Source organism: Limanda limanda, chromosome 14 (genome assembly GCF_963576545.1).
Source record: "Limanda limanda chromosome 14, fLimLim1.1, whole genome shotgun sequence".
NCBI lineage: Eukaryota > Metazoa > Chordata > Actinopteri > Pleuronectiformes > Pleuronectidae > Limanda > Limanda limanda.
The window spans coordinates 19,368,727-19,387,725 of record NC_083649.1 but is presented as its reverse complement, the minus strand read 5'-3'; the positions used below and the strand labels follow the sequence as shown (position 1 = coordinate 19,387,725).

General features: G+C 40.8%; 1 protein-coding gene across 3 annotated transcripts in view; it reads left to right on the top strand.

Annotated features, from left to right (window-relative positions):
* fgf11b (fibroblast growth factor 11b) overlaps positions 1-17,706 on the top strand; it is a 31,621-nt gene extending 13,915 nt beyond the window's left edge. Inside the window, exons 1-5 of one of the 3 annotated variants that reach the window (XM_061086005.1) lie at positions 3,092-3,107; positions 5,273-5,386; positions 6,355-6,458; positions 16,727-16,925; positions 17,558-17,706. In XM_061086005.1, coding sequence (XP_060941988.1) covers positions 5,335-5,386; positions 6,355-6,458; positions 16,727-16,925; positions 17,558-17,706 — 504 coding nt within the window. In that variant the 5' untranslated portion in view covers positions 3,092-3,107; positions 5,273-5,334. Of the gene's footprint in view, positions 1-3,091; positions 3,108-5,262; positions 5,387-6,354; positions 6,459-16,726; positions 16,926-17,557 lie in introns of those variants that run through there. The other 2 variants (XM_061086003.1, XM_061086004.1) reach the window with 2 other exon arrangements.
* The last annotated feature ends 1,293 nt before the right edge of the window (positions 17,707-18,999 follow it).

Here is an 18,999-nt window from a genome sequence, read left to right as displayed (position 1 = left end):
TAAATTCCTTTATCACATTTACATATGTCTTGTTAGTCTAGACAGATGTGGATGTAAACCGCAACATGGCTCAGCAGAGTGCATACCTACGCCAAGGCCCAACAGCCAAAAAAATCTGCCTCCTGATCCAGAGCCGCAGAAAGATTTAATGAGTTATTCCCCGACCCCTACCACATCCTTCATCTAAGTTTTTCGGTAATCCGTTTTGTAGTTTTTCCTTAATTTAGCTTACAAGACACCAACAACAAAAAAGTTAAAGGGTGAAAACCTCCTAAGCAAAGGAAAATGAATGTGCCTTTTACATTTTTAAAGGGCAAAGAATATCCAGGTTTGCACAAATCTTCAGTGGTGGGTCTTGTTTGTAGGAGAGATGTATTCTCCAAATCCTTCAAAAGGCAAATCTGACCTTGGTGTGATGTGTACTACATTTCACTCTGTATTTGATGATGAAGGAATGAAGATGATGAAAGCTATATGTTACACAGGTGACAATGTAACATGTACTGTTGGAGCCCTGATGTATATATCCCAATACCTCCATACCGCAACATTAACGACAAAGGCAGAGAAAAATGGTGTCTGGTGAGTGTCTGTTAGCGTGTGTGTGTTTGTGTGTGCGACTGCATTATGCAGACACGTGCTGTCATAACATTGAGAGGGGAGCAGTTGGCACAATACACATGGGGATGTAGTGCATCTCTGCTATTTGATGACACCGAGTTGAGTCAGTGTTATGATTATGCACAGTTTTGTTAATTTGCATGTTGTTAAAAGCCTTGATGCAGCACTGAACTATTAGAGGCAAGAAGAGGAGCCTCACGAGTTTATGGCCGACGCAAATACGGACAGAAAGGCATAAAATATCTTTAGGAATTTAAATATTTTAGTTTTACACGTCTTTCTTCCATAAGATCACAATTCTTCAAAGCTGCCAGAACTAAAATCAAGAATAATGTCTTATTAAATCAGTCATACAGCAGATGATGTCATCATGTATCTCAGGAGAGTCAAACCTACATGTATTATTATTTGTACAGGCAAATGCAGCTGCTGATCAAATTGTTGCTAATAATAATTGTGTGAAAAATTATGATTATGTCAATATGTAGCCTGTGAAATGAGTGAGGAATAAAGTAGGAAGGAGAAAGATAAGGTATGGCAAAGACAGAGCGAGAGAAAAAATAGAGTCAGAGCAGATTATGAAATCAAACTGCAATGCTGAAGATGTAGCGAGCTGAATGGCTGCAATGTCACTGCCACATGCGATAGCTTTCTCCAACCCAAATGATCTGACCTCTCCGAGTTTATGTTTGTGGGACGACAAAGAATATGACCACCTAACAGGCTTCCAAATGAATATGCTCTTGCAAGATGTGGAAAAAGTCCCCTCATGTTCCCGATATGCCAAACATAACTGGCAAATCTCCAAGTTAAGCAATTTGTTTGATTATGACTAGATGTCCATGTCTCTCCATTGTGACTGATGTTAGTGCGATATGCTGTCAACGGAATTTGACCTTCCCCCAAAACCAGAAGCCCAAGGTCACATCTTCAAACGTCTTGTTTTGTCAAGCCAACAGTCTTAAAAAAAAAAATCTTGAATACATGATAGGGCTGAGGCGACGCATCGACGTCTCAGATTATGTAAATCGTGTCATATGGAAGTTGGCTGCTCACAGTCAAAGCAAGGACTCACCTGAAGAGCAAGCTGAAGCAGAAAAAACGCCCACGATCATCTAACATAGATCCCCAATCGTCGGACGGCAGTCTATACGGACTCAGACCTGTTATTAGACTTTGCCAGACTTTTTCTGTTTTTGCCCCCATCTTTTCTTGCATTTACGGTAGTAGGTTTACTTCTCTCACTGGATTAAGAGGAAGTGGGAACAAAGAGGAAAGTTAAAGCTGTTTAGTTGTTAATATTTCGAGATTGCTTATATGTGTAATGATGTTTTATATTTAAAAAAAGGCAAAGGGGAAACTCAAACCAAAATAAATAGATGTTTTGATCTAAAATAAAGCACTTTATTTATTTATTAAATGTAGTATTATTGAATTTACACAGTGTTTTGATATTCCTCGAGAAAGTTACTTGGATTTGACTTTGGTTTGCATTTATTTAGTTGCTGGCCAGCTAAATGTAGATTGATATATTCCTTTTACTTAATTGGGACAAACTCTTGCACTGATTTTATTTTGGAGATATTTTGTTATGGGACTGTCATAGGCTGATTAGCTGTTCACACTGGGCGTTTTTTTGTTCCGGAATAACAATTAATGGATTAGATTAATCAGAAACATTATCGCTAGATTAATCTCTGAAAAAATAATCGATTGGTGCAGCCCTAGTTCATAAGCATAAAACTTTACATTTAGAAGATTCCAATCAAGAAAATGTGACACTTTGGTTTTTAAAAAAAAAACAACTGTGACAATCAACCAATGTTCAAGGTAAAACCAGTGTTGTCCAAAGTAGCAGAATAATATACACAGACTTCTAGAGTGTTAAACTTAAAAAATATGAATTTGTGCCTTATTAGTTCAAATGTGAATATTTGTATGATAATAAGGTGCCGAGAGTCCAAAGAAGAAAAGTCTTGTTATCTCTGATGCAGTTGCAATAAAACTCGACTGTTCTGGGTTTTGCTCGGAGCACACTTTCATTATTTGGGACCAGAATTTATCGTGCGGTGGGATGGTGGGATGAGCCGCTTGAAGTCGGAGCCGGATCCGCTAAGTGAAACATTAGTTTTAGTGTCCCTGACACAGAGCAAGGGGGTTTTGATTGCAGCCATATTGCAAAAGCTGTCTATTGAGTTTCTGCCCGAATGTGTTTTTTGTTTCCCGAGCACGTACAACCGTCGCTCTTAATGAAATGACAGTGTCATCTCATTCACTGTTTTCTCGCTGTGCCTCTGCTCAACCATTCCCCCTTTCTTTCCCTCTCCCTCTCTCATCCCTTTCTTTCGCATCTGTGGGGACAAGTAATGAACGGCTTTCCCGCTCTGATTGGATGATGTATGATGTTATTAGGTGGGATGAAAGCGTGCATAACTCAAAGGATATGAAATGGAAAAGGGGAGAAAAGAAGAGGAGGAAGAAGTTGCAAGAGCACAAGATACTGAAATGTTTTGACAAGCAGCTTTGAAAGAGAGAGGGTGGGTGAGTGCTGCAGATGTATATGCATGGAACAATGGGAGTAGGTCACACTTCCACTGATGTTTCAACCCTGGCACACTTCCTGTGGGAAATTGTCCTACAGATCTTGTTCCTGCATCCTCTGCCACTCTCCTGCTCCCCGTGCTAGTCCGGAGACGACAGGTAGATTGCGCAGTGCCCTCAGTCCCTCCCTGGAGGGCGTGCGCGAGGGCAAGGGTGGAGTTGAGTGGAGGGGGAACTCCCCGATGGCCCAGCGCTCCTCCGGGAGGCCCGCTTTATAAATCGCTCCTCCGTCCACGTCTCATGGCTCTCATTAATGCTGCATTGAAGGAGACTGGTCACTTCGCTGGGCCTGACCGAACTAAGTGGGGCACTGGTGATGCCTGAGAGCTTCTGCATGCGAGGATTCTGTCTGTTTCTTAAATGAACGCAAAGTAGGCTGCAGGGACTCCACTCATGAAACATTCAACCGTTCTCTTCACCTTCCCTCCCCTCTCTTCCACCACCACAGAGGCCCCTTGATTATATATATTTTATTTAGCGGGAGACAGAGTTGCTCTTTCACTTGACTTCACCCTGTGATGGCCCCATCGCTCACTGAAAATACTGGTAACACGACTGTGGACAGATGTGTTTGCTTAAGTTATACATGCTCTTTATTCACCACTTTGCTGAATTGCTGACTGCAACAGCATTTCAGATTCACTGTACGCTATATAGGCCCAGTGTTATATGAATTAGCCCAACAATGGGCAATTCACTTATTAACTAGGAAATTGCTATTGAATAATGAAAGCCTGAACCCTCATTTTAGTGCTAAATATCTTTATCTTTTCTCTCCGCTTGCCATTCTCTCATTCTAACATCAAATACACAACATATATGGATGTATTCAGTTTTTTTCTGCAGAATCGTTAAGTGTGTATAAGAATGGATAAGTGTTCCTCTATTATGGTATTGATGTCAAGGAATCAATCATTACCTGTTTTGCCAGGCATCATTCTCCTTTGCGCCATTAGACCTATGCCCAATAGGCTTTTCTCGTGACTTTAAAGTGTGCAAGGTCATATCTGCTTTTGTTGTCTATATGGTTGGAATAAAAGAGCAGAAGAGTGTGAGTTAAAAAGCCTTATATGTAATGTATCTAGACCTGTTTAAAAGGAAAGCTCACCCAGAAATGAAGATTTACTTATTATCTACTCATCCCTATGCCGATGGAGGGGTAGGTGAAGTGTTGGATCTCACAAAACACTTATGGAGTCTCAGGGGTAAACAGTGTTGCAGCCGAATCGAATACAATTGAAGTCATTAGTGACCTATCTTCAGAAGCAACAAAACAACAGAAAAAAAACATAACCTGCCTCTATACTGCTTGTGTGGTGTCATTTCTGGGTAAACTATCCCTTTAACACAGCCATGCTAGCTGGACTTAAGCATTGCACTGATCTTTGCTAAATGCTAGCATTAGCTTGTTAACACGCTCACAATGACAACATGTAGTGTATGTTTACACTACACTACAATCTATCCAATAGTTACACATAAACCTACATTTATACACATAAAACATTATCGAACTTCAAACCTCTTCAACAAACCTCATCTGCACGCTGGTGGTTGCCTGAAGTACAGGTCATAAACCCTGCCCTCCATGTTAGCACACGGGACATGGACCAAACCAAAAAGTCAAAGTACCCGTCAAATAACTTTTGCTCAAGATGGTTTATGTAGGTTAAGGTAGTTTTTTATCACACTGATAAATGTTCAAATTCAAATTTTTCCAGTAAGTTTGGCTTCAGTTGGTCATTTGATGCTATAAAAACATCATGATCCACTGACTTGTTGAGCATGTGTATCGGTTCCACTGCAAAGACTCTGGCTCCAAATTAAGTCAAAAGCACAAACCACCCTTATTCAGTATATTTTGCCTTCATTTTTGGACAATGAGAGGAGTTGGAGACGTGTCCTCCATCTTAATTTACAGTCTATGCTTTAAACTCAGAGATGTTTGACTAACCCTTTACTTTTCCAGGTTCTGTGAACATAATTTCTGCTCTTGACATCTCACCGCAAAAACCTGTCAAGTACAATGTTGTTCTCCTGTGCTCCCCTGCAGAGCCGCAGCTGAAAGGCATTGTTACCCGGCTATACAGCCAACACGGATACTACCTGCAGATGCAGCCTGACGGCACCATGGACAGCACAAGGGATGAAAGCAGCTCATTTTGTGAGTGTTTCTGTCTGTAGGCTCCATGTCTTTGCTAGTGGTCGTTTTCTGACATTTTTAATCAAATTATTCACAGTCTAGTCTCTATAGCAGCAGTTAGAGGAACTAAGCAGGGGAACACTCAGTTTTCTGCTTGAGTTTGGGGCAGCTGATACCCTCACTGGGAGCACAAAATCCAGCTTTGGCAAAGTGCTGCCCTCTATTCAGTGAGCTAAACAGACGCACTGTACTATATCCCTGCAGCTGAAATTAGGGTATTGTCAGCTCATCTGTCAAATTTGCTCCAATTTGTAATGTTATTTTTGTCATTTAATGGGAAGGAACATCACGTCAAAACTGCTAATTTAACGTGTCCTTGCTCACCCTCAGAAATGCTTGGTTCTCCTCCCTAAGATCCATCTAAACTGTAACTGAATCTACAACTTTGAGTTTAAAGTGCTTCTGAGTAGCTGAGATGAATGTTCACCGTGACCTTTAGCTGTCTAAATTTGGTTTTCAGACCAGAAAATAGTGTTCTTTTCGGGTATCATTTCGTTGTGTTTCCGATTTGACCACACTCAGACATAAGCCCTTTTTCAAACTGTATTTAAAAGAATTTACATTTTTGTATCCATTCTACAACCTACATTATCCTTCACTGGCCCACTTTTAACTGTCTTTGCTCTAGGCTCTATTTGGTGTGGCAGAGCATCTCCATTATTACCCAGGTTTAGAGGCAGTGTAAAGCACAGTGAAGGTGACATGGTGTTGTGTTTACACAAACATAAACTCTGAGAGGTCACAGCGTTTGGCTTTAAGAGCGCTATAGCAGGCGGCAGGGATGCTGCAGCCGGTCAACCCGCTACAGCTTCAGTATTGCCGTTTGATTTCACAATCTTCTCTTGACTTTCTATTTTCTCTCTCCGTCCCGCTCTCTCTCTCTTTGCTGTACTCTCTCTCTCTCCTTCCTACTTTATTCCCCAATTTAGCACAGTTCAACTTGATTCCAGTGGGACTGCGGATCGTGGCGATCCAGGGGGCAAAGACAGGGCTGTACCTCGCCATGAATAGTGAAGGATACCTCTACACCTCGGTATGTGTGTGTGTATACAAGAAGCTAATTGTCATTTCATCAACCATCGTAACACCAGATCAAAAACATGAATATGGTTGCTCTCATAACTAAGCATGCAGGTTGTGACAGAAGCCTTCTGTTTACATTTCTCATCTTCATTTCAACGGTATAGTAGTGCTCCTCATATTTATATGGGTGATATTGAGTGTACTGACTAAGTGTCATACTGCTATAACAGTATTTAACCTGTTTAAAATAACCTACAGTTTGTATTATGTGTATATACAGTATGTGGTGTACATATATCTGAACCTAAGAACCAAAAAGGGAAAATAAAGATAGTTAGAGTAAAACTGCACACTGTTATTACGTATATTATATTATATATTAAAATGTTGGTTTTAATATAAAATGTATTAACAAATTTATAAATAGATCCACATTTATTGGTTAAACTTGGCTCAAGATGCCACCTAGGGTGTCAAATTGTCTTGGACATTGCAGGGCCAATGCTTACCAATATTCAAGCGTTTGGGATGTTTCTACATAATGAAATTTATATATATTTAGAAAGGACAACACCCTGTGATTGAAGGTGGGCGGCCCTGCCACAACCAGCGAGTGTGAATCTGCAAAGATGTGCTAATTTTCAATCAGATATTTTTATAATTTCCAGGGAGAGCAACATCAGCCAAAACCTATGGATGAAGTTATTATCAAAGCAAAGAGGTGCATGCATTTTGGTTTTGTATGCGGGTTTACATGAATGGGAGAGAGAAAAGTTTAAAAGAGAAAGGTGATACACAGAGAGATGAGGTGTAAAAGATAGACAACGTAATAGACTACCTGCATGACTTTTCCAGTTAGTATAGGAGAGACAAGCAGGGAGGAAGAGAGACAGCAGGGGTTTTAAAGATGAATATGTCTGGGGCTGTTCTGAGGTCTCTGACTGCAGGAAGTGTTGACTGTTTGGGATCAGGACAGATGATTGGAAATAGTTGTCCTGCAAAAATAAGTGTTGCTTAAATTAACTGAAGATGTATTTTTTTTTCATCGTCTTCTGAATGTGTTGGGGACCTTTTCCTCTTAACTATTCTTAAATATGGAGAAAATATATCATGGACTATTACTTCTGTCCAACAATCGAGATTTAGCATAATCTGGATTAACTATTAATAATATAAATTAATTTGTTGAAGACAAGTTTAATAGTGGCAGTTATGCACATTGTGGTGTTTTTTATCTTGTGTTTGATGGTTTAGGTTTGTATATTTAAAGTTTTTACAGCCCTGTAAACTTATTTTACTTTCATTAACCTTTGATGCATATGCTAAATATAAAGCTGCGAGGTGCCTTTAGGGGCAAAACAAGACTAGATGAGAGAAAGCATGTTGACATAATGACTGTGTCTGGTCAGGTTTTAGTTCTGCAGTTATTCATTAATTAATGCATTAGATTATGTGTCTCTGATGTTGCAGGCAAATAGAGAGGCAATCAGTTGCAGATACCAACTGTTGCGATTGATTAATTAGATCAACATATATTAGTCTCAGGTGACTTTTCGGTCGATTAGATTAGATAATATTACAAAGGTAGAAAACACAGATGAAGCAGTAGCAGGAGGCTGAAAAGAGAGATGGAGAACCTCTTTGAAGTGTAATACCCATGGCACAGTGTTAGTATCACAACTTGTTTTTTTCTCATATATTTAATTCTGCAAAGCACTTCATTAGCCCTATGCATAATTTCAATTATGCCAAATAAAGTGTCAGAAGGGTATTAGTAAGTAGCCATAAGGGCTTCATTCAGTTAAGTTGCAAATGAGATGAAATCTACAACTTAAACGGGGAGATAGGCTGCTTTATTAGCAGCAAGAATTCTCTTCAATAACCATTAGCTCCTGGACACATGGTAGTTCTAGTGTGCAGTCTAATCAGCACCATGGACAGAGCATGTAGCAGTTTGAGGGGAACAAGTCGGATCAGCACCTTGGACAGTGCTTTTTAACATTTCTTTAGCATGCTTATGTTGCCGGTATTATAATTTCTAGTTCGGTGTTTTTCTAAACCTGCTCAGCAGCTACTTCAGAATAATTACTCGTCATTAGTGATTCCTCGTCAAACAGTTCTACAATATACCGTCACTTTTGATTGTGTGTTTGTTGTTTGCAGAGCTTTAAATAAACAGTCTAAGGTGCAGAGTGAAGTTATAAAATGTTGTGTTCGTCCTTCCTGGTTTATCTGCAATGAAGAATCTATAGACAATGTTTTTCATAAAATAGAACTGAATATACTTTATTACTGTTCACAAGTATCTTTCACATAAGTTTGACTGATTTACATAACTGGTGTTTTTCATACATTGTACATCCGCTATTTCAGAGGTCTTTTAAGGAATTATCACAATCTTAGTGAAGTTCACAGCTTTTTAAAATAAAAGCTCTGCAATTCAGCCCAATACAAAGTATTATAAATACAAAAGGAATGATGTCCTTTAACTTTGAAGACACGTTGCTAAAATGGAAATGATTTGCCATGATGGGGTACCCACACCACCCGTGAATGTCTGTATTAGTCTGCTTTATTGAAACGAAAAACAAATCAAATTGTAAAAATCATCTGGCACCGAGTTAGACTTGCGGTTTAGTTGAGGGTCCTAGAAGAAGATTCAATTCGGTTCACAGACTTTCCTTTTTAAACCAAGAACCAAACTTCAAGGTGTCACAGTATCAAACCATGTAGTCTGACCACATCACATTTACACATTTACATGTTATCAGAAACAAATCACCAAACCATGGCTACGTGACATGGTGAATAATAAGTGGTTATTACAGGGACCTTTTACTATTCTTATCTTACTGTTATCTTTCCAGTTCTGTAAAAGATAACAGCAATAGAGTAATAAAGTTAGACATGTGTTCTATAAATAACAGCATCTGTATACCACGCCAGAGTACCTGTAAGTTGGATGAAGTGTATTTGAAGGTTTTCCCCAGTTTTGCATAAATGAAAATAAAATACCAAGAGGATGTCACTATTGCACAGTTTACTGCACACATGCAAGAATAAATGTCAGCGCTGTGAGATAAATGATTTAAATAAGTCTCTTCTGTGGATATTTGGGTGCTGCTTTCAACAGAGCGTATGGAAAATTGTATGCAAAATCGGCAATATGGCATATGAGATATAAAGGATCGAGCATTGTCTGTACATGTGTGAGTTAAAGCTTGATTTATGGAAAAAACACCATCTGCTATTATCTTCTGAGCCCTTGATTAGCATGCATTAGACTCCGGTGCCTCGCCTCTGTGAACAGCAAGGAAAAGGGATTTCCTCAGCAGCAGTCAATAGCTGCAGTGAATCCCATGCTGACCTCTTTCACAGAGTTTCCTCTCCATGACACACACACACACACATTTACAGGAAGGATTTGTAATAGGTCCTGTATAACAGCTGCCTTCTTGTACAATATTATGGATGTTTGGTTTTATGGCCTTGTTTTATTCTCTATAGTGTGTGTGATGTTCTAATTTGCTGGAGTACCAGGGAGTGCAAATGGCGTGAAATGGTCCTTTATCCATATGTCTGCAATGTTAGGGCATGTTCATATTCGCAGTTACATTTAAAAGCAAGCCAAGCGAGTGCATGTCAACGACTAGGAATGTTTTCACTTATGATAAATAAGCACATCACTGTCAGTCTCAGAGAAACCGAGGTGACTGACAGAGAGACTCATTGCTTCCCTCCAGCCATTTTATCATCTTCTGGTATAAACTGCCTCTGCTTCTGCTTACTGACGGTTATTATGTTGCTTTCTCATGAAAGCATGTTTTCTGTGGTTTTTCATGGGATTAAATGAGTTAAAGAGCAGGATGGATAAATAGAAGGTCATTGAGACACAGATTTGTGATTGCAATTATTATTAATTTATTTGAATGAAAAACAGTCAGGTTTATTTTAAATTCTTTGAGAACTAAAATTGATCAAACTAATTCTGTGTTTGACCTTGACCGTTAAAAGGTGACAATTTCTGTTGCGGTGGTTGTGATAAGACAACTGCGAAAGACGCAAGGCGAACAGACAACCACAACGAAGGTGAACAACAGAAACGACAATGAAACGAGCAGGGTTACATTCTGTGGTCAAGTTTGATGCTTATCTTTTTGAGGGGCTTGAAGCACCTGTACTACTCAAATGTACAAGCATCTCATTTTAAATGGCGGCTGGACTGGTCTTCACAAATGTTGGCTCGACTCAAACATCCCTAACTTGACCACATAACGTGACTTTGCTCATTTCATTGTCAACATCCGTTGTCACTTACTTCCTTTGTGTTTGTTTCTGTTTTTGCTATTTGTATTTTTCCATTAGTGCGCTTGTGTGAGACATCTCAGACACTGTAATATTCACATCACTGTTAGTTCAATGAGATGAGCTGTTTTTGTTTGTTGAGTCTTTCATGGTTACTGCTTGTTTATGTGTTGTGGACCCTTCTGAAAAACAGCCAACGTTATGTTGGTGCTAATGGGGATCCTAATAAAGAAAGAAAGAAAGCTGACAGTTTTCTCTTGAATCCCTCTCTCCTGCCACACACACACAACACACACACAAGTGATGGGGTTGTTGGGACGGCTCTGCAACAAGCAGAGGAAGTTCACTGCTCCCTTGTCTCAAACATAAATCTCACAAGCCTCACTACCTGTAGGTAAAAACAGGAAATGGCTGATCCTGATACAAAAATAGAGTTTGGCTCATTCTTGCCCCCATTTTATAATCTATGTGCTCTGGAAAACTCCTCATAGAAACAGACACAGTGTGTGTGTGCGTGTGTGTGTGGAAGGAGACTGACATGACTATTGACAAGTTTCACATTTTTGTGCCAGTTTAAGTTTAGACATGAGCTTTTCTTATTTCAATCATTTTACACTCTAAATGTCTGTGACCATGATTAACGTTCAAAGCTGATCAAATCTAGTCCTTTCTTTATCTACTGTATTTTTTCTTTGCTCCCCTAAGAGCTGCTCTCCATTACCACAGCTGCCTGAACAGAGCGAGCACTACGCTGCATACCAGAGTGAAAATTAGAGTGTGTGACTTGAGAAAAAAATAATTTGGGTGCACCAGTGAGTGACTGTGCTCAGACAAACAGATTGTAAAGATACAAGTACACTAATGGATCTTTCTTATTAGCATAGAGCAGTGTAGAAAACATTCTGGTAGCAGCTTCTCATTTCTCACTCGGTGATGTCCGTCACTTTCACTGGTTAAAATGATAAACGTTGCCGCCAGCAGATCCGATCACCTGTCACAAATGAATGTTCAAAGATTATTTGTGAGAGCAGAGTGCAAGTGGAGTGCTTCTGTAGTGCCAAGCTGCAATGGTTGGATGATTCATTGATTTGTCGATCAACAGCAAAATAAAGACATCTTAAACAGTATATAGTTCCAATTCGTCATGTGTGCGGCAATACTACTATTCAGTGTCTTATTGGAAATTCAATTCAATATAATTGGATTTAAGTGTTATTGACAAACACCAAAATCCAAAATTCATTTATTTCAGATCTGTAATTTTAAATAATAAATAATTAAACAATAACAGTGCCTGTTCTAAACCGGCCTGTTTAGAATAGAAAGTTCAAAATTACCAAATTGGGGAATCTGTTGTCGCTGCCTTTGTGAACGAGCTCTTGTTGATCACAACTTATGAACTTAAAAGCAAACCATGGCCTCCAGGATACAGGGAGCAAAGACTCCAACATTCACAGTGACATCTAGAACGACCTTTTTTCAATTGGACATAGGTTCACCATGTTTGTCACACGGCTGTCAACTCTGGAGTATATAGGAAAATTTACGTGTAGCCCTGTGACACTTGTGCATGAGCGCGTGCGAGAATAGAGGGTATGAAAGGGATTGTCATCGCAGACTGAGGACTGCATTGAGATGCAGGACAACACCAGTGGCCAGATAACATCCCTTTTATCAACGGACAGCAGGAAACCTGGACATTAGGGAGAGTGGCTGAGAGAATGGACAAAGCAAGACAAAAAAAAGAGATGAGGTGCAGAATTGTTGAAGAATAAAAGGAGACTTTTTGCTGGGAAGCCAATAAGGAGCACTAAGGAAGGGCAAAACCTATTCATTCTCACAGACTTGTCATCTACCTCGTACCAGCTCTCTCCTTTAAAAAAATTGGGGATGTTTTAGAGTGTAGCTCTTGTGATGTGCACAGATATAATGGCGGTGCTGACGATGACACATAATCAATCACTATTATTCGGTGTCCCAGAAAATTAAAAGCAGACGCCGCGTGCAGCCGGTCACCTCTGCCACTGAGGGTCGAAGAGAGGGGACGTCAGCTACCACTCCTCTGTCAGCTGCTTTATATTGACAGGAGCCTTCAAGCTGTCAATCAACTCACCAGGGGCAAGAGTCCCGGCACATTATCATCCACTCATGCTCTTGTCATGCGAGTATCATGCTTCCCTGGGCTATCATAAAGCATCAGAGACATGCCATACACATGTGGTGTTAGACAGTATTAACTGCCAGTCTCATCCCCCGCAAAGCCCTCTTAATAAGCACGTCTGTGCCCTATCGACTTACGTAACGTGGCGTGTCATTGTGCATCTACATCTGGCTCGTCAACATCAGCAACATGGTCGCCCTGCACTGGAAACACTCATGCACACAGATTATGTGCATGTGCATCAGAGGATTGCTGTGCATGGGCTTTACATTTCGGCGGCTCGCTGCAGCAGTAATGCAGTGCAGTGGGAATATGGTGGGATTACTGCAGCTGGGCAGATTTCACATCTTCCCACAGATTACCCAAGGAGTTGATGGGACAGTCAATAGATGGCACTGTGACCTCTGGTGGCCAAACAGGGGACTGCAAATAGCTGCATGTCAGAAATGCTAAAAATATTTTTGGTGAATTTCAGAAAGGGAGTTTCATTTTCAGGGGCATTATTTCTGATTTCATGCTTGTGTACTCATGATGAAATGAAAGTAAACAAGATATTACATTTTATTCATGGATTCTCTATCCTTTTAGTCACAACTATCATTCCTGTTCTTACATCCTAATTATATGCAGTGAGAGACATTAGTCAGATTTGGAGAAACTCTGCCCGGTGAGTGCTAGAGTGTGGGTTATCAGAACTCACCGTTCTTATAGGAGTGCAATCCCAGTATATGGTGGCATGGAGGAGCTTCCTGAAGCAGGTAGAAGAGATGTAATCAGGCACGAGGGTAGGGGAGGGAGGCGCTGTGTGTGTGGGCGGGGGGGAAGTTGGGACCGCACTCTACATCATAAAAAGGTTCTTCCCATCTTGAGGATTCTCGGCACGGACTCTACTTATTACCTTTCTCGTATGCTTTCGTTTAAAATTCAATTTTGGCTTGAGACAAATGGAAGGGGAAGCTGCCCAGGTCTTTCAAAAAGTCATGGAGAAGGAGGTTTTTATTTAATTTTAAGTCTGAGCTGCTGTCGTTTAGGTGGAGATGTGAAATCACTCTTAAAAATGTGCGACACTCAAACGCATCTCCAGCAATTATTCTACTTCAAAGGTAAATGTGATGGCTGGGGTGATGTCCTCAGTGAGAGCACGCTGGGTTGTCCCTGTGGTTCTGCAGGAGGTCTGGAGGTTACCTCAAGGTCAGGTCCAGAGACGGGATTCTTAAAGCAGTGTTTCCTATTAAATCATCTAGACTATGACCGTCTGCCATATTCTAATTTCTTCCGCTACTCATGCAGACAGTCAGACCTCATAGTTTCTGCGGTTGTGGCATGCATTGCAGTTCTATATCTCACACTAGAACTTAGCTTTCACTCTTTAGTCTGTGTATCTGTCACAGTTGTTGCCATAGATTCTTTGGGAAAAGCTGGTTAAACAATCATTTTTCTATCAAGTTAGGGGCAGGCCCATTGACCATTGAGTTTAGTTACTACAAAAACTCTCTTTATTATAAGGACATTTATTTCATTGTCTATCCTCTGTTAAATGTTCTCTCCAGACCTTTAGAGACTGCTTGGATGAAATACAGAAGTTATGCGTTCTATCATTAGGCTAATTCCAGGGGACTGATAATGAAGGGTAATTATAGGAGGACTTGGAAGAGGGGTTATCGCTAGTGTCATTTCAGAGGTTGAGCTGACGGGTATTTTACTGGATTGATGGTTTCTCTTCCCAGAGGGACACAAGTGTCAGATCATGGGGTGCCGGCAACTAAAGCCCTGGTCGTGGCCATGCAGTGTTTTGGCCCTGGGGGAGATGCAAAGAAGCATCACTCTCCCTCTCTCCTCCTCACTAATCTCCTTATTACCCAGCAACCTCTCTGTCCTCTCCGAGTGATCTCCCACTCTCCTTTCCTGTCTCTCCTACCTTTCTCCTTCTGTCTCCCACACTTCCCACCCCTCTTGCTCTCTGCCCTGATTAATAATGAATGAAGCGGATCATCTATCGATCCATCCTCTTTGTGTTAGCACAGCAGAAGATATCAAACCAGTCAGAGGATCTTAAAATAGCTCTGTGATGTGGTGGCGATGAAAGAAAAAGTTTGTGGCATTAAGTAGGGGCTTGTTGTGTGTTTGTTTTTAGAGATCTAAGAACGCAGTTACACTGGCATAAACTGTGGCGGAGCAGAGGGGGGGGGGGGTGGGAGGGAGTAATTGTCGTTTCAGCTAAAGATGACGCCTCCCTGCGAAGGAGAAAGGTGATGATCTGCGATAAGTGTGAAACTAGAGGTCTCCTACACCTTCTCAATCTACCTTTGGCACTTTATTAAAGCTCGTCTATGCCAAATTTTGATCCTTTGGCCCTGTTCTGTCATCCCGAGTCTCGGAGAAATCCTCCACTCAGCCATTTCTGCCCTGCTGCTCCCACTTAATCAATCCGGCAGATTGGCTTTGCTCTCTGACAGGGGAAGGACCCTGCCGAGACCCTGATGGAGACTAAGAGAGATGTATATCTGTCGGTATTGGTTAATATCAGCCGTTAACATTATGCAGGGTTCAGTAGTTCTTATGGTGAGGACAGAGAGGGAGGGGTCGTGCTGTGAGAACGTTATCAATTACAACTACTAGCTGAACTGTTGGATTTGATCCAGGTTGGGATAATTAGATTTTCTAATGTCTATTTTGATTTAGGCAGTTGTGGACGATTGACAGGAGGTGAACGTAGTCTATATTAAAAGGGATCATTCTCTTTCTTTCAGTGCATAGTTCTCGCCCTTTTTTGTGATGCCTTGAAATCAAGTGATATTTAGTTAAAACCCCTAATCATTTTCTATCAACAGACATTTTTCCGATAAACCTTTTTACACCCTGATTAAGATCTTGTTTATTAACCAATACATTCTACTAGATACTGCAGTCCTATTCTCAACTCATAAAATCATCTGTACTTTCAATGTACTTTTTAACATATTCTTTTTTTTTCTTGTCCATTTCTTCTATCTTTCAGATTGTCAAATCATGTGAATTTTTTAAAAAATGTTTCACGGTCAGAAGACCAATTTCAGATATTTATATTGGAATATTATAATTTTCCATCCCATTGATCATGAGGATGGGATCGGGTGTTTGAGTTAGTGCCAAAAAACAACATGTTTATGAAGGCGACTTTTTAAGCATGACCATGATTGTTCCATAACCTTATTTTAACCACAATGGTTGAGTTCCCTGATTTAGATTAGACCATAATGTTTTCCTAAGCAAAACAACAAAATATGAGAATCTTTAAGTCAATACTGATAAATGTAGTCTTACACACATGCATGTTGCACCCAAAAGATTATTCTTATATTGTTCATCTTCAGGGCTTTCTTTTTTTCTTTATTATAGGCAGGTCTATTTTCTGAACTTGCCACTGAAGCAGTAAACAGTTTGATGTCAGAATTAGTCATATGTATGTACAGTATGTAATGAACTGTATGTGTGTGGATTTTATTTATTGGCATGTTAGTGTATAGGTGTCATTATTTCAGTGCTTTCATCTTCCCTTCTCTTTTCCTTGCGGGATGTTAATTATGTTGTTCATCATATTGTATGCTCTGTCTTGTTGTTCCCCAAGGACCAGGAATGTTCATGCTTTTAAAAGACACACAAGTCCAGATATAATTATATCCATCCTTTCCCTCAGGAAAAAAGTCACCTCATTAATGTATTTCACTGCCTGTTTCCATGTACTTCCTGTAAAAAGGTTTGCTTGTGACATTTGAACATTATTCTTCGTTTGTTTGTAATACGAATGCACCTCTCCCCCCTCTGCTTTCCAGGAGCACTTCACTCCAGAGTGTAAGTTCAAGGAGAGCGTGTTTGAGAACTACTATGTTACATACTCCTCCATGCTGTACCGCCAGACCCAGTCTGGCCGCTCCTGGTATATCGGTATCAATCGTGACGGCCAGGTCATGAAAGGCAACCGGGTAAAGAAGAACAAAGGAGCTGCACACTTCCTGCCTAAAGTTATAGAGGGTTAGTGTCCGTTATGCCACTTGAGCACAATTTTAATCTGTTTCTCTCTGTTATTAAAGGTGACAGATTATACTAATTTTCAGGCTCATCATTTTAATTTAACTTTAAAAAGTGTACACGTTTTAATGTTCAGAAAATGCATCACTTTCCCAACACAGTTCATTTCTGTAGCTCCTCTTTTCAGCCTTTATCTGAAGAGCTTAATTTTAGTGCCTGTCTGTTTAATGTCCCCCCTCCCAATAAAGCCCAGTCTGCTTTGATTGGCTAATGGCCCACTCTGTGGAGCTGGTCAACCCCCCTCCTGCACGTGTGGAAAATGTTGACCTCTGCTCTCGCTTTACCTGGCATTGTTATGCGGCGGGCAAAAGTAGCCGCTAGGTGTGCATTATGCAAATGTAGGTCAACGTGATGCAACGTGGCATCATGATATGCAGGAAGTGTCAGCTGCATAACTGATCGAGAAGAGTTTTCTGAGGGGTAGAGGATCTCACTTTACTGCAGACTTTGGGCTTTTAAACTTCAACTTAAATCTCTAACACACAAAAAAACCATAACACAATGAAAAAGCATAATACGTCTCCTTTAATCAACTCCTTGATTACTAACCTACAGCGTCTGTCTTTGTCTCACAGTTGCGATGTATAAGGAGCCGTCTCTACATGAGCTCGCCGCTGAACCGGTGAGCCCTCCTCGAAAGACGGTCAAGACGTCTGATTCGCCTTCTCTCAAGCCTTCTCTGAAGAATGGACGGAAAGAAGCCCCCAAGGCTGACGCCTCATAGCACAGGAGACGGAGGGTGGGACAGAGAGCAGTGACACTTGGAACACAGTCACTAAAATATGCTGAGGGTGGCTGAGGGAATGGCCACCACGTTCCTGAAGTGCACTACATGATGCTGAGGGACAAAGGGTCAGCCGTCCATCAGCAGCCGAGAAGGCCTGAGAGAGGAGTCCCCCCCTCACCTTTCCCCACAGAAAGAAAAGTCCAGCGCCCCAGCCGGAACTACTACCACCTCCCCCTTCCACTGTTCTCTGCCCCCTATGACTTCTTTATGCACAGTCTCCTTCATTTCTCTGTCATACTCCAACATCTTTGTCCCGCTGACAATTCCATCTTTTCTCACACACACGCCTACCCACCCGTCGGCTCTATTGTACTGTATATTCACAGCTCGCGCACTTCCAGCGCAGACTCTGCGCCATAATCCTCACCCATGGGCCCCCTCTTGAGCCGTAAAGTTGGGGACAGTGTGGCGCCGCCAGCTTTTCCACCCACCATCTGCCGACCAGCTAAGCTAATCACCAAGGTCAACTAAAGCTCAGTGAGATTAAACAGCCCAGAGGGGGAAAGATATCTGCAGGAAGCCTGGGTCCGGTCAGGTCAGCGGAGCAAGATGAGTGGATGAGAGATTGTGAACAGAAAATTAAGATTATGACATTCAAACTAATAGGGTTAATTTTTGTTTTAGTTTTGTTTTTGGGTTTGAACCTTTCTAACTATTTTGGATTAATGTCAGCCAGATGGAAAAAGTCATGGATATGGTAACTGTAAAACACGATTAACACGATAAGAACAAAAACAACAAGACAACGGAACAGTGGCGATAAGGTTGGAAATTATGTAGTGAATATTTCATGAAGCTAACAAGAGAGGTGCTGCCTGCAAAATTATGAAATACATTAAATAATAATTCTTCCAGGAAAGATGAGCCATAAAATAGATTTTAAATGTCTTGGTCTTAATGTCTTAATCCAGATTCATAGTAATAGGATCAAAAGGCCTGTGCAATATTTGTACCAACAAGGCAACAGATTATTCTACTAGGAAAGAAATAATAGTCAGTTTCGTGAATGAGTGAGAGCCACTTATCAAGGCACCATCTCATCAAAGGCAACAAATGAGCAAGTGGGTCATGTTTTAAAACCCAGGGTGCTTCTGAACTCAGTCACCTGAAGAAGGAGCTGTAGTGTATACTTCACTCAGCATCTGCTGTCAGCATAAAGCCAGGTTTGAAGCCAAACATCAAAGCCAGAGGAGCCTCTGCGCTGGAGCACTTGTTATTCCGAGGATGTCT